Raw genomic sequence first — 16,447 nt, 5'->3', positions numbered from 1 at the left:
CAGCAACACCCTGAATCCGGACAGTATTATCTCTATTCGTCTAAACAACCTATCACTATCTACTACCTGCTATCAATTTCTCCTGGAAAAGTCCAGACTAACAATTGTAACTGGACACACTCTTGATTACATGTACTGCAATGCTACTGGAAATGTCCAGTCCTCTAACTTGTAATCCGCTTAGAACCGCAAGGCACAAGCGGAATAGAAATCACTAATGTAATGTAATAGCACCTAGTGAATATTAGTTCATAACTACCAATTAGTGGCAACTGTGACACACTTTAGTAGCATGTATACATCTAGGCACCAAATTACCTCCTTAGATTATAAGCTCTTTGGGGAAGGAACTTATTATACCAGTGTGGAAGCTTCCTACATCCAGTAACACTATAAAAAGAAGTGCTATGGTTCTGAAAGCTGTATGTTGTAAAAAAGCTTTTCTATCTCAGGAAGAAATAATCATAAAAAAAACTTAAGGGGAAATAAGACAGAGAATCAGACATGCTGTACACGTGGAGGGTCATAATCAAAAGAATGCCCAAAGTTGGCAGTGGTAAAATGTCCATTCTCAAAAAATACATCTAAAATATTATTTTTTCCAAAAATCATCTTATCTGGACGTCCAGGCTATTTTCATCCAGACCACCAGTACGTCTATCTTTACACCACATTCTCGACCAAAATGAGCCTCCTTTGAATAATGGTGCTTTTTTTCTCCCCTCCCCACCCGATGACCAACAATCCTATTTTCCACCCCTCCAGATGCTCGGCACTGCTATCCTTCCCATGACAGGCACAGCTATCTCTCCCTCTTCCTGATGACCAGCACTGCTACCCTCACTGATGACCATTGCTATCTCCTCCTCTCCCCCGATGACCGGCACTTCTTTCGCCCTCCCCTCATTGACCGGCACATCTATCCTCCACTACCCACTCCCCCCTGCCCCAGACCGACATTGCACTTACAGACCTGATGCTCTGGAAGCTGATGCTCTGTGCAGGGCTGAAGGGCCTTGAACATCTGCACATGCTCAAGGCCTGCTGGCTCCCGCCCTCTGTGGGATTTTGTGTAGATGTGACCAGTGGTTCATCGTGCCCAGCAGTCCGCTCTCGCGGCGGCCCCTAGGCCAAAGACCAGTGCCCTAACTGAGACCAGCCCTAACTGCATATGTTCCAGTTCAACAGGAACTTGTCTAATTTTGGCTTGAATCCCTGAAGGGTGTTTTCCCCTATAACAGCCTCCTAAAGAGTGTTCCAGTTTTCTATCACTCTCTGGGTGAAGAAGAATTTCCTTACGTTTGTATGGAATCTATCCCCTTTTAACTTTAGAGAGTGCCCTCTCATTCTCCCTACCTTGGAGAGGGTGAACAACCTGTCTTTATCTAAATTTAACACCCTGAATATACTGTTACTTTCCATACATGGGGATAAAATAATAATGGGAATGGGATACCGTTGTTTTTGTAGTACTTAATGTCTAGAATATTTATGGCCACATTTATTTGCATTTTCTAAGTAAGCACAAGGTGGCAGTATATTCTCTTGCATTTGAAATCATCATGCTTATTATTTTCTCTAAAGCTAAATTTCTGGTTCGGTTCTGTTTTGGACTGTTCAGATTTATTGGTGGTAGCCTGTGTGTTAGACATACCATGGAATCGGTTTTAACTGTTCTCCCTTTTTTGTGTATCTTAAGGTTTGTTGGGCTTTTCCAGTTAGATAAACCATATTTTGATTTCCCCTGGATTTTTAGGGGTATTTGATCCTCTCCTTGGCATTATTTTGTTCTACAAGCATTGTTGCAATTGGGGATCATCTCTTTATACCTCTACAGTAGATCCTAAGGAGAAGAGTCCTGAATAAATTGTGGATGTTGATTTCTTTATAATTTAGCTGTTAGAAATGTGCTGTTGAAATTATAAGACATGCTTATCAGCCCCGGCAGCGGCTTTGGCGGGCAGGTGGAGGGTAGGAAGGAGGATATCCCCGCTGGCGGGTGGAGGGCAGGAATGAGAGGGGGGATCTCTGGCAGCGGCTTCAGTGGGTGGGTGGAGTGCAGGAAGGAGGGATCCCAGCCGTAATTTTGGCGGGTAGGTAGGCAATATTCTCTGTGACAGCCAGTGGCACGTACCCCCAACAAGTGGCTCACATACCCCTAAGGGTATGCATACCGCGTGTTGAGAAACACTACCATAAACTGTTCCAGACAAACTACCAGACATGTGGTGGGCACAGCGTGGGCATACTCAGGTGTGGTGCACCAAGTTTACACTTAAGTTCAAACAATTTTTTTTTATTGATGCAAACAACAACAAGCAGGAAGGAAGGGGGTCTCAGGGGATATGACGATGGGTGTTTCCGTTAGCATTGTATAGGGACCAAAATTATAAGGAACGGCTATTGGACACTTGGAAAGATTACAAAAGGCATAATGCTCATACAGAAGGAGATCCTATTTTATTTTGGGAAGTGGCGAAAGCAGTGTTGAGGGGGGCATTATAAGTTATTGTAGTCATGTTAAAAAAGCTCGAGATAGGGAAATTTTGCGTTTGGAGAGGGATATTGTAAAGGCTAGGAAGAAATTTGGACAATCTGGTGACTCAGTGCATAAACAGAAGTTGATGGAATATCAAGTAACTCTCAATTCTCTTTTACATAAGCAGGCACACAAATCCCTTGTTTATTATAAATACCAACTTTACACTTAAATTTATGCCAGAAATTGATTTTATTTTCATTTTTATTTAAAGTAAGAAATACTTTTTATTTACATTATTTCTTACATTTTTTTTTCTGGTTGCTTGAGTTCCGGTTAACACAGAGTAGAAAATCCACTGCTTATTCCTGTTATAAGCAGAATGGAAATCTACTTTACTGTTTTAGGATCCTGCCAGATATTTGTGACTTAGATTGACCACTGCTAGAAATAGGATCCTAGGTTTAATGAAGCTTTGATCTGTTCCAGTAAGGCAATGACTGCGTACCGTTGGCTGAGCTATTCAATCTCTCCCTAAGTAAGGGGAAAGTTCCCCTGGACTGGAAATTAGCTAATGTCGTTCCTCTGCATAAAAAGGGTTGCAGGGCAGAGGCTAATTATACACCAGTGAGTCTCACATCAATAGTGTGCAAACTCATGGAAACACTAATTAAAAGCAAATTGGACATGATCTTGAATGAAGTGAATCTTCAGGATCCCAGTCAGCATGGGTTCACCAAGGGTAGGTCCTGCCAATCCAATCTCATCAGCTTCTTTGACTGGGTAACAAGAAAGTTGGACTTGGGAGAGTCTTTGGACGTCGTGTACCTGGACTTCAGTAAAGCTTTTGACAGTGTCCCACACCGCAGGCTGATAAGCAAGATGGAATCGATGGGGTTAGGAGAGACACTAACTGCATGGGTCAATGATTGGCTGAGTGGCAGACTTCAGAGGGTGGTGGTTAATGGTACCCTCTCTAAAACATCGGAGGTGACCAGTGGAGTACCGCAGGGCTCGGTCCTGGGTCCACTCCTTTTCAACATATTCGTAGGGGATTTGACTCAAGGGCTTCAAGATAAAATAACACTATTCGCCGATGACGCCAAACTATGTAATATAGTAAGTGAATGCAGTTTACAGAATTATATGGCGCAGGACCTGCTTACATTGGAAAGTTGGTCCTCAACCTGGCAGCTAGGCTTCAATGCTAAGAAATGTAAGGTCATGCACCTCGGAAGCGGAAATCCATGCAGGACGTACTTCTTGAACGGAGAAACTTTAACTAGGACTTCAGCAGAACGAGATTTAGGAGTAATCATCAGTGCAGACATGAAAACTGCCAATCAGGTGGAGAAGGCTTCATCTAAGGCAAGGCAGATATTGGGTTGTATCAATAGAAGTTTTGTCAGCCGAAAGCCTGAAGTCATAATGCCGTTGTACAAGGCCATGGTGAGACCTCATCTGGAGTACTGTGTGCAATTCTGAAGGCCACATTACAGTAAAGATGTGCGCAGAATTGAATCGGTTCAGCGGACGGCCACCAGGATGATCTCGGGGGCTCAAGGGTCTCTTGTATGAAGAGAGACTGAACAAATTGCAGCTCTACACTCTCGAGGAACGTAGGGAGAGGGGAGACATGATCGAAACATTTAAGTACCTCTCGGGATGTGTCAAAGTGGAAGATGATATTTCCTTTCTCAAGGGACCCTCGACCACAAGAGGGCACCCGCTCAAACTCAGGGGCGGAAAATTTCATGGCAACACCAGAAAGTATTTCTTCACAGAGAGAGTGGTTGATCATTGGAACAAGCTTCCAGTGCAGGTGATCGAGGCAGACAGCGTGCCAGACTTTAAGAATAAATGGGATACCCATGTGGGATCCCTACGAGGGTCAAGATAAGAAAATTGGATCATTAGGGCATAGACAGGGGGTGGGTAAGCAAAGTGGGCAGACTTGATGGGCTGTAGCCCTTTTCTGCCGTCATCTTCTGTTTCCATGTTCTATGTTTCTATGAGTACTTATATAATTATGTATTTTCATCTGGATAGTTCATGAATAGTTAAAGGAACATTATTTATCCCCTGACATTTGGAGTGACGCTAGAAATTAGCATCCAGATGTGATAAAATGAACGAACACTTTGTGGTAGACATTTGTAAATTTGGCATATGATTAGTTTGTCATTTGTTTGCAGTATAGGTTTGACCATTTGAATTTGATATTCTTCTGGAGTAGCACGACAGTGTTGGTATTCATTTGTTGAAAACTGATAATTACAAAGGCATTGGAACTTTGTGTCTGTGCATTGGATGTAAAGCAGATGGCTACAATGGATTGTGTCCAAATAACTAACACATGTTAACACATTGAAGGAGTGTTGATGGGTAGAAGTCTCTGAAGGGGTTACAGTGGCGTTTGCGTATGGAAATTACAGAGGCTTTAAGGAGAGAGGAGAACAAAGAGTGTCGTAAGCTTGCTGGAAAGTGTACTATTTCCTTTCCCTCTCTTTCATAATACTGAAGAAATGAGGATACGGAAATGGGTCAGGTAGTAACAGATTTGTGACTTCTTCTGGTACCTCATAGGTTAGCTTCAGTGAAACTGCCAGGAAATAACAAGTAGTATTAAAGACATTCAAAACAGTTCTCAAAGCCCCTGCCTTAAATCGCTGAGAACAGCATAGGGTGAAAGAGTGTAAAACTTTAGGATATTATTTAATAATGCATAAATCACCCTTCTCCAATATGAGGCCATTCAAGGCAGTGTAGAAAACAAATTTTTAAAATATACAGCATAAAACTGCACAACTCTATCAGCTTGGATGCTATGTGCAACACATGTTTCTTTGTGACTTTTGTTCGCACCCTCTCACCCTCTCACTCTCTTTCTCACCCCCAACCCCTCCACACACACACTTTCAACTTCAGTTTGAAACCTGGGATGTGTTATATCAAGGTCTCTGGATCTGATAATTGTGTAGTAATCTCTAAGTAATTAAAGTCATACCTCTGTCAATTGGTCTCCTATGTATTGTAACCTTTTAATAACAAAAATAAACTAAGCAGATGAGAGTCTTCTCGGGGATGAAGACAATAAGACAAGAGCTGGGGGAGTCTAGACCACTGCATCGCTGATATTATTGACTTGATAAGTCCAAATGGGAGGATTTTTTTGAGGCTGAGTCATTTAAATGAAGTGCCAACTGAGGAAAGAATTGTACATGAAAGATTTTAACAGTTCTCCCAATAAGTCCTCAGGAGACAATGGGCTGGGGCAAAGCCCATAACAGAGTTAAAAAAAAAAGAAAATGAATTTAATATAACTGGAATGTTAATGTTTTCTGATAAGGGCTGCTAATTATATTAGAAGGGACCAGATCTTATTGAGCTACTGTACTAAAAGGATAAAGGTTGTAGTTTTGGAAGAAGAGTTGCTCAGAGAGACTTTGGTATACATAGAGAGGGGCAGCAGTGCTACCGTGTTTCCCCCAAAATAAGACAGTGTCTTATATTAAATTTGGGCCCAAAAAATGCACTAGGGCTTATTTTTGGGGTAGGTCTTATTTTTTTCATGTACATGATCATCTCTCCCTTCCTCTCCTTCACCCCAGTTCTTCCTCTTTCCTTTCTCCTTTCCTCCCCGCTCACCCATCCCCTTGTGCCTTCCTTCTGCAGCATCTTTCTATTCCTCCCTCCCTCCCATCCCTCATGCAGCAGAACCCTTGCACAGCTTCTATCCCTTCCTTCCATACAGCATCTTTCTATCCCTCCCTCCTTCCCATCCCTCGGGCAACAGAATTCTTGCACAGCTTCTATCCCTCCCTTCCATGCAGCAGAACCCTTGAGCAGCCCCACCCCACTGCGCAGCCGAAGCCCCGCTGACCCTCCCATCCGAACCCCACCGACCGTGTGACCTACCTCCCTCCCTCCAAAATGCAGTGTCGGCAGCACTCTAAACAGGCTGCTTCGCGGCCTTCTTCCGCTGGGGCCTTCCGTGCGCTGCGTTGCTGATGACATCATCAGTGATGCAGCAGAGGGAATGCCCCAGTGGGAGAAGGCTGCGATATAGCCTGTTTATAGTGCTGCCAATGCTGCTTTTTGTAGGTCAGAGGGTCGGCAGGGTTTGGACGGTTGGGGAGGTCAGCTGTGTGGCGGAGGGAGAGGTGGGGGAAGTGCTGGGGACTAGTGCTTATTATGGAGGTTTGGCTTTTATTATTAATAATAATAATAATAATAACTTTATTCTTCTATACCGCCACAATCTTGCGACTTCTAGGCGGTTTACAATCAAGAGTGCTGGACATTCAGCGAAATACAATAAGTAGATATTCAGAGGAAATACAGAGATCAGAGACCTCAGGAGGCAATAGTATAGAAATACAATTTGCTGAGCGAAAATGTAATATGTACATTTTAGTAGGTAATGTCCGACAGGACCTGTTGGGGATAAATAGCAACGTAAAGTTACTATAAGATGAAGATAGCAGATTATATTTCTAACAGTGCTGTAAGTTCAGGTGGAATAGAGAGGGGGGAGGGAGAGGGAGTACGGGTCAATTGTTTAGGTATTGCTAGGGCTTATTTTCGGGGTAGGTCTTATTTTTGGCGAAACACGGTAGATAGGGCTGTGGAACTGAAGAGAGATGACATGGATGGGTCCAGGATAAGAATTCTCCTTGATTCTTAGGCCAGAAAATTTAGCTAAAGAAAATAAATGCATTTTTGAAGGAGAGGAACATAGCTACATTGGAGTATTGGTACTGAAATGGGGATTGATTGAAAGGATGATGGTGTAAGAGAGGGAATGATATGAAGGGGCTACAGTGTTGTAAGGGAACTGGCTTTACAGTTATTGCCCATTGCTTGCCTTTCCATCCCTCCTACTTCCACAATCATTGGGTTCGAAGCAGAGTGATATTGAAGGACTGATTCTGGTACGCTAATGACATGGAGGGTTCTGATGCTGGAAGAGGAAAAATATTCAAAGACTTTAGTGGTAGAGGAGACGTGACATGGAGGAGCATAGTAAGTTGCAGTGTTAGTATGATAACTGATATGGAGAGATTGGAACCCTGTAAGTAAGGGGTCCTGGCTTGCATTCTGCAGAGCAAAACAGAAGCTGAGAACACAAATCAGACTTGCATGATTGGTGCAGTATTACTTTTTCCTGAAGTCAGGCTGTTGGTGTAGCCATTGATGACACTGTAGTCGTGAAGAGCTAGGGCAATGTCTATCCTGATGTCTACAGGATGGAAAGGCAGGGACATTTTTCTTCACACTTCTGTCTAATGAGTAATAATTAACTAAACACAATGAAAATTGTCACTGAGTATGGCTTAGATTGCAAATTAAATCAGTTTAATAAAATTAGATTGCAGTGTGGCGCAGTGGTTAAAGCTACAGCCTCAGCATCCTGAGGCTGTGGGTTCAAACCTAAGCTGCTCTTTATAACCCTGGGCAGTACTATTGTTTTTTAATCTTTTTCATTTTAATTGCCTCTTTGGTATTTATTATTTATCTACCTGAATTGTCAAATATCTTTTTATATGTATTCATTATTTATATTTATGTAATATGATTAAATATATTTATTCATGTTTTTATGCTTAGTGACCCCTGATGCAGTCTCCGAAACACAGAGCTGTGTCGGGTCCACAGCTTATATATGTGTCCATGAAATAAACAGATCTTTCTACAACAGTGATCTTCAGTGGAGTGTTCATTGTCCGTTCCCATCTCTTCTTTGTGGCAGTGGTTAAAGCTACATCTTCAGCACCCTGAGGTTGTGGGTTCAAACCTACACTGCTCTTTGTGACCCTGGGCAAATCACTTAATCCCCCCATTGCCCGCCGGGACAGACAGGGAAAAATGCTCAAGTACCTGAATAAATTCATGTAAACTGTTCTGAGCTCCCCTGGGAGAATGATCTAGAAAATGGAATAAATAAAGGCCCAGAATTATAATAATACAGGGCGCAGTGATCAGGTTGATAAGCACAGATAGGTAGATATTGTATTCCTGTTCCCCTGAATTAGTATAACCTTCTTTATCTTTATATTGTAAATTTTCCCCATGCTGTTTCATGGGCCTCTTATCCTGTAAATTGCCTTGAACCTGTACTGGAAAAGAGCGATTAGGAAATTCTGATTAGATTAGACATGTTCAACTTGTAACTTCTTCTGATTCAAAAGACAAAAAAGACTAGAATATTAATATCTTTGCACCCTTGGTGCGTGGTTCTCATTCACTTTCATCAAAAAAAGCTTCCTCCTTCCCCCACTTTTTTTTTGAACTTGTATGTATCAGTAAGTTGATAGTTGTCATATGGAATTGTGTACAATGCCATGATCAATCAATATTGTGCCCTTTAATGCCCTCTTCCTTTCTGATTAGTCGTAGGGGAATGCAGGGCGGCCTTAAGACAGAAGAGCAACACAGAGCCCATAGAGGCTGCACCAGATGTCCTCGATATAGGAGACATTGGTGGAGGAGGAATTATTATAGACCGCACTTCTACCCCAACCCCAACAAGCACAGAGGTGGGTGAGAGCTGAGGATGAGCTACGCACCTAATAACTTCCTTCACAACATTTAGAAAGCAGGAAATGTAATGGTTCATAACGATACACAAGGTCAATTGTGTTAGGCATTCGAGGACTCGGGGGTGAGAGGGAAAGATCAGACATAGTAGAGAAGTCTCTGGAAACGGATCCATAGCACCAAAACAACTGTGTATTGTGGTGTGTTCTAGGAGAAAGGAAATGCACAAAACATGTTATTTGTCAAATAAAACCAGTGTGTGTCCTAAGCTCTTGTGGCTTCAGATTAAATGTACTTAGCTTTTGTTTTCTCTGCTGTCTCCTAGGCCGTTTTAAGGAGGATACATGTAACAATAAACAGTTAAGCTCTAAGTTAGGGGACATCTTGGGCTGTTAGTATGAATCCCCTGTACCCTTAGCTTTCTTAATGACGGTGAAAAAAACAATTCATCCCCTTGTTATTGCAACATAATTGATACAGCTTATTACAGTAGAAACTACTTAACACTGACATTGTGCAGGCACAGCAACCAAGTGAGAGAACACGTGTGTGCTCAGTCTGCAGACATTTTTTCCCCAATATTTTTATTACCTGTAACAAGTGATAAGCTAGAAAGAAAGAGACAGACTGCAAACGGAGAGAGTATCATAACATTTTTATTTGGATCTTCAAACTGTTTGAGTCGGTGCTTATTAATATCCCACTGGGCTCGTTTACCAGTAGCACAGTATGCATGTTATTATTGCAGTAAATAATCCCCTTTCAGGTTAATACAAGGTGTGCTAAAATCAGCCTCTTAATGTGGCTTAATAAATAAACCGCTGTGAGGCCATGGCCTTGTTGGAATTTTTTTCTGTACACTCGGGGGTGGTGTGTGTGTGTGTGTGGATTTTATAAACGATTTTTTTGCATATATAAAACTTAGGGCCTGATTCACTAACCTGCCCGATCGTGACCGATCCATCTCCGATCCGGGCAGGGCTGATTGATTCAGGAAGGAAGAATATTCAAATGGGGGGCAATCGGAGGCACGCTCCCATCCGACGACACGGATCGCTGTGTAGCGATCCCAATGCATGCGCAGACCATCTACTATGCCTGCAAATGGTCTGCGCAAGCATTTGCCCCGTAGCAGCTTTTCTTTTTTAACTTCTTTTTTTGCTTCAATGCTGCTGTTCTCTTCCCCGGGTTGTGTTTCCCACCGTTCGTCCCAGCACCCCCTCCCGTGCAGGTCTGCCCATGTACAAATTCCAGCAAAAAGAGCAGTTAGACTCTCCTGCAAGTGTCGCCCTGACTTCAGCAAGCCCGTGGTTCAAACCCATCTCTCCTGCTCTCTTCCGCCTGCCTTGCAGTACAGCCACGCTTTTATCCTGCGGGTTAAAACCACGGGCTCGCACTGCGGGGAAGGGTGGCAGAGAGCAGGAGAGTCGGGGCGGCAAGAGAAGGGCATGACAAGCTTGTTCTGTGCAGTGGAGCAGGGCAGAGAGCAGAGCGGCCAGAGCAGGAGAATTGGGGCAGAGAGCAGGGTTTTAGCACAAGTGACTGGTCCTCACCAGTCGCTTGTTTTTTGATCGGCCAGCCAGTCAGTGTGCCAAAAAAAGTGTAGTGAATTGCGTCCTTCCTGCTTTGCATGCTGTTTCACTTAATTTGCATGCACGGATTGGGATCGGATCGGAGGATGATCGGCCACCAGGTTAGTGAATCAGGTTGGAAGGAAATCTGGTCGCAAAGGGGTCACAAACAGATCGGTACATGATCAGTTTGCTTAGTGAATCTAGCCCATAGAAACATGATGGCAGATAAAGGTCAAATGGCCCATCTAGTCTGCCCATCCGCAGAAACCATTATCTCTTCCTCTAAGAGATCCCACGTGCCTATCCCAGGCCCTCTTGAATTCAGACACAGTCTCTGTCTCCACCACCTCTTCTGGAAGACTGTTCCACGCATCTACTACCCTTTCTGTAAAAAGGTATTTCCTAAGATTACTCCTGAGCCTATCACCTCTTAACTTCATCCTATGCCTTCTCATTCCAGAGCTTCCTTTCAAATGAAAGAGACTCGACTCATACGCATTTACGCCACGTAGATATTTAAATATCTCTATCATATCTCCCTTCTCCTGCCTTTCCTCCAAAGTATTCAGATTGAGATCTTTAAGTCTGTCCCCATATGCCTTATGGCGAAGACCACGCACCATTAAAAAAAAAAAAAGAAACAACCCCAGGGATTATATGTGTCAACAATGCATGATTCCAAGAAGGGAAATCGTGACCCGTGTGTAGGCCTGTACAGAGATTGAGTGCAGGCAACACAATTTCTAAATATTTTAAAAATATATATATGAACATTTAACATCTTCTTTCAAGCAGGCAGACATAAATATCTGTGGCTTCAGTCTAGATCAGGGACTCTCAACCCAGTCCTCAGGACACACCTAGCCAGTCAGATTTTCAGCATAGCCATGAGATAATATCCATGAGGTAAATTTGCATGTACTACCCCCATTCTATGTAAATCTCTCTCATGTATATTCAGTGTGGGTATCCTGAAAATCTGACTAGTTAGGTGTGTCCTTGGATTGAGAACCACTGATCTAGATATAATTTCTGCCACTTTGGCCAGATGCGTATGTGCCTTTATAAAATCTAGGGTCAAAATGGTAGAATTATGCCTGGATTAAAACTGTTTGTGTGGCGTTATAAAATAGGCTTGAATTAGGTGCCTTTCTTCACATTAAATGTAATTTGATTTGATATGCAAGTATGCAGTTTGTTATAGTGTGTCCTTGAAGTGTTTTAATTTGTATGTTAATATGTAACTCGCCCTGGATAAGGGCAGGTGAGAAATAAACAAACAAACATTCAATTTTTAAGGGCAGTTCACACAAGAGAGTCGACCACTGTTGCCAAGAGTCTGTCTTTACATCTTGTTGCTGTGCGAATGCAGCAGCACAACCGAACCTGAAGAGCCAGCAAGCTTCCTACACCTCGCCGGCTGAAAATGTGGCCAGATATGTGATGGCAAAGTAAAGTGATAGCCAGCCGGAGAGGAAAGCAATTAAAAACAAGTAGGTGGCATATACAGAAGGGAAGTCGAAGAGTGTGATACTCCTTCCACCACTTCTTCCTTAGCCGCACACTTAACATAACATAACTTTATTCTTCTATACCGCCAAAACCAACTGATTTCTAGGCAGTTTACACCAAAGAAGACTGGACAATCAGTGAAATACAAGGTGATAGGAAAATACAAAATATTTCTTATAAGTACAAATATTCTTTAAGAAAATGCTATGTAAGCTTTTAATTAGAATAGCAGTTCATAATAACGCAATCACTCTAATAAATGAATTTTTCAAACAATGTCGTCTTGGTCAATTTCCAAAAAATACTGTAGGATGACATGGCTTGACAAATGCACTTACCCAACCGAGACTACTGTTTACCTGCTTGGAACGCAAAGGTCCTATCCAGGAAAGTCTTGTATTTACAACCATTAATTTTTGGGTAAGCAAATAACTGTTGACTTCTAGTTTTCCTCATCGGACTATACCATATAAAATGTGATAAAAGATAAGTTGGAGACAGTCCCAAAATCAACTTGAAACAAATACAAGAAAACTTAAACAAAACTCATGCCTCCACCGGCAGCCAGTGCAACAATCGATAATAAGGACTAACATGACCAAAAATCAATCTGACAGCTGTATTCTGAATTATCCTCAGTTTTCTTAATAGTTTCTTAGAGGCACCTAAATAAATAATATTGCAGTAATCTTGTTCTCCTGTTGCTATGCATGTCCCACCCAGTTACTACCTATACAATCCCACTTTCACACCCTATCTACCCACCCACCCACTCCCTCAGTCAGTGAAACACATTTTTGTACAATGCTTGGAACATGCATTTTAACATTTCTTTGTATGATTTCCCAGAGGGCAGTGAATCAGGCCGTCTGTATGTTGTGTAGTGGTTTAGGTTTCTTACACAGAGATTTTTATTTGAATTCAAAATATGACGGTAGAACCAAACTATACAAAAAGTCCGTCTGGTACAGGTGTACTCTTTCTTGCTCTTTCTTCCATGTTGTCACCCTGTCATTGCTATGTTGCTTAAATGGCATTGGGTAATAATCACAGGAACACAACAATTTCATCTCCTTTTTCCTCCTGGGAAAATATCTTATATCGTGAGGTCTAGGAATGTGCTCCTCACCTTGGAATTGACTGGCTATATCTTTCTAATGTGATAATTTAGTAAAGTACATTGAGAGCTTATTTGGATGAAAGCTACTGCACTGCATCAATCTAAACGAAAATAATGTTTGTTCTGAGCCTTTGAATTACTGTTATTTGCCTTGAGAATAGGATTGCCAGATGGCTTCAGCTTTTTTTTTTTTTTTTTAGCAAGCTGATCCAGGCCTAGTTTTTAATTCCCTTCTGGACATCAGGGCTATAGGTTCTTAATTGCTGTAAGATAAGCCAGAACTGGATTAACCTACTGAGGGTTAAAGAAAATGGGACCAACTGGCAACCTCTCTCTTGAGAAGAGATTTCATGTGCTGTATTTTCTGAACACTGTCCAAAAGTAAGTAATAGTGAATATTTGCCACCGTATAGCTGTGATTGGCTTATAACCATAGTATATGTAGAGGATAGTGTTATAAAGGGTCACCTAGAATCAGAGTACTAAAAGTGCCTATTTTATAAAGACATATGAAGGTCATTTTTGAATAAACATCCAATGTCAACAAAAAAATGAAACATCTTATTCCAAGATTCTAGTAATTCAGTTAGTGGTACCAAGTATGTACAAACTAAAAAGCACTGGCGATAAGAGGAATCCACCTAAGCACTATTCTGCAAATACCCAATTAACTTACGTAGCTTGCATTTGCAAGAGGACATGAGCATGGGTGAGATTCACATGCAAGCAAATGATAGAATGCTCCAATTTACATAGATATCAGGTATAAGTGCTTTTGCCTAACAGTTAAGTGCATTTCTAGGACAACAGACACTCTACTCTATTCCTTAACATTTGGATCGTCAACCTCTTCTCGCGAGAACTCTTGTAGGAAACTTCATTTGCATTCTTTTGCTCTTCCTCCCTTATCTTTGGGCTGTCCTTCAGGTGCTTAGTTGTCTTCCTACAAACAAGACAGTCTTTGTCGGTGACGGGACAAAAGTGCGCGAGACAAACGCGCACCGACAATTCAGCGCAAGACTTCAGTGCGCCACAGGAAAACCTTCTTTTAAAGGGCTCCGACAGGGGGTGTGGGGGGAACCCCTCCCACTCTACTTAATAGGGATCGCGCTGCCGTGTTGGGGGTGTGTGGAGGTGAACCCCCCACATTATACTGAAAACGTAACTTTTTCCCTAAAAAATAGAGAAAAAGTTAAGTTTCCAGTATAATGTAGGGTTACAACCCCCCAAACCCTTCCCCAACGCCAGCGTGATCCCTATTAAGTAAAGTGGGGGGGTTTCCCACCAACACCCCTCATCAGAGCCCTTTAAAAGAAGGTTTTCCTGCGGTGCGCTGAAGTCTTGCGCTGAATTGTCGGCGCGCGTTTGTCTCTCGTGCTTAAGACTATGAACCGTCTTTGTCCTACAGAGATCCTTGTCTTAGGATTACAGATTCACATGTGATCTTGCACACAGTCCAATCTTTCTTGCCAAAAGTGATTTCCAGCTTCCACATCGACCTGGAAGTACACTTCACACCCTCTGATTCAAGAAAACATGATCGGGTGTTAAATTCATTGGATGTGCGCAGACACCTTGCTACAGTATTTAGAAGTTATGAATAAATTTTGATTGTCAGATCATCTGTTTGTGCTGGCTAGAGCAGTCTGTAAAGTTCAGCCAGCTTAGAAAGCAACTATATCAAGGGGGATCCATATAGCCATTTCTTCTACCTATATTGGAAGTGGGAAGCATCTGCCTATATCTGTGAAAGCGCATTCCATGAGAAGTGTTGCTTCCTCATGGGTGGAATCCTTGGCAGGGTCCTCAGAGAAAAAGAAAATCTGTAGAGCTGCCACTTGATATTTTCTGCGTACCTTCACAAAGTTTTTACAGAGTAGACGTGATGGCCAGATAGGACTCTGCATTTAGATCTTCGATTCTGGTGTCAGGCTCATCTGTCCTACCCTAAGCTTGGGGAACTGCTCTTTTACATCCCGAGTGTTCAGGAATAGAGTGTCTGTCATATTAGAAGAAAAGATTAGGTACTTACCTCATTAATCTTCTTTCTAGTAGACATACACTCTATTCCTGAAGCATGCCCTGTCAGCTGTGAATTTGCCTGCTTCCTGCCTCAAAAAGACCTGGCAATTTGGTTATCTTGTTTCTTTTGTCCAACCTTGACAAGAGTAGAGGCTACGACTACCGCATTGAAGAATTTAGGGGGATATCTATATGAATCTCCCATACTCTTAGGAAAGATTGCTCTCCAGTTGATGACTTGTATATTTTCACCTTGTTATGTATTGCAAATGGTTAAGTTTTGTTTATCTGTTATATGTTGAATGATATCTTTCATGATATGTTGAAAGATATGAGCAGAACAGACATGTTTCTTGGGGAGAGTCCCCGTATCCCTCCCTATTCTGTTTCCTCTCCAGGGCTGAATGGCTGCCTCAGTTCTCGTGAGGAGCTAGCGAGAACTGAGGCAGCCATTCAGAAGTGGCGCACGCCCACGCAGCAGCATGTTTGTGTGCCACTGGCCCCGACATAATGGTAAACAGCAGGCAGCCGTCCAGCGAAGCACCAGCGACCGATACAATTAGGAAGTGTTGCGGGCTCAGGTATTAACGCGCTTGTGCGCTGCGGGCCCTGACAAGCAGCAGGCATCTGTCCACCAACTTCCAAAATTTAAAGGTACCGCCGGGGGAGGGGCTTGTGTGGTATATTCGCTTCATAAGACGCACCCTTATTTCCATCCACAGTGGGAGCGGAGCAAGACAAATGGACGTCCGCTCAGCTCAGTAGCATCGTGTGATCCTTCCAACCCTGGTAGGCTCCTCCCCAGACCTACCTCAAAGTCCATGGTGGTTCAGGGAGGGTCCTATGAGCAAGAACAATACTCACTTATTTCTGCTTGTTGTAGATCTGGCTATAAAATGGTCACCATGACCCCTAGTGGCAGTCTCACGGTACTCATGAGTACTACTGGGAGTTGCAGCTGCCATTATATGATAGGATCTGCAACAATGAGGAGTGAGTGTACATCACTTTTGTCCGTAGGACCCACCTCCCAAACCATCATGGACTTTGAGGTATCCCAGGGGGTCTGGGGTGGGGTCAAAGGTCAGGTTTGTTTTTATTTGGGGAGAAGGGCATGGCAATCAGGAAGCTCTAATGCCCTACTGCTAGTTAACTGGGCATTGGCCCATATTCAGACCAGTGTCCAGTTAAATAAGTGGC

At 42.7% G+C, this 16,447-nt stretch overlaps 1 protein-coding gene across 4 annotated transcripts in view; it reads left to right on the top strand.

The window, feature by feature from the left end:
• Positions 1–16,447, top strand: part of ZFYVE27 (zinc finger FYVE-type containing 27) — a 142,646-nt gene that overhangs the window by 33,703 nt on the left and 92,496 nt on the right. For all 4 annotated transcript variants that reach the window (XM_033943000.1, XM_033942999.1, XM_033942997.1 and 1 more), the window contains one exon: positions 8,873–9,018. In XM_033943000.1, the coding sequence (XP_033798891.1) occupies positions 8,873–9,018 (146 nt within the window). The remainder of the gene's footprint in view (positions 1–8,872; positions 9,019–16,447) is intronic.

This window comes from Geotrypetes seraphini, chromosome 4 (genome assembly GCF_902459505.1).
Source record: "Geotrypetes seraphini chromosome 4, aGeoSer1.1, whole genome shotgun sequence".
Taxonomy (NCBI): domain Eukaryota; kingdom Metazoa; phylum Chordata; class Amphibia; order Gymnophiona; family Dermophiidae; genus Geotrypetes; species Geotrypetes seraphini.
The sequence above is the reverse complement of the archived record's forward strand: the minus strand, read 5'-3'. Positions and strand labels throughout refer to the sequence as shown.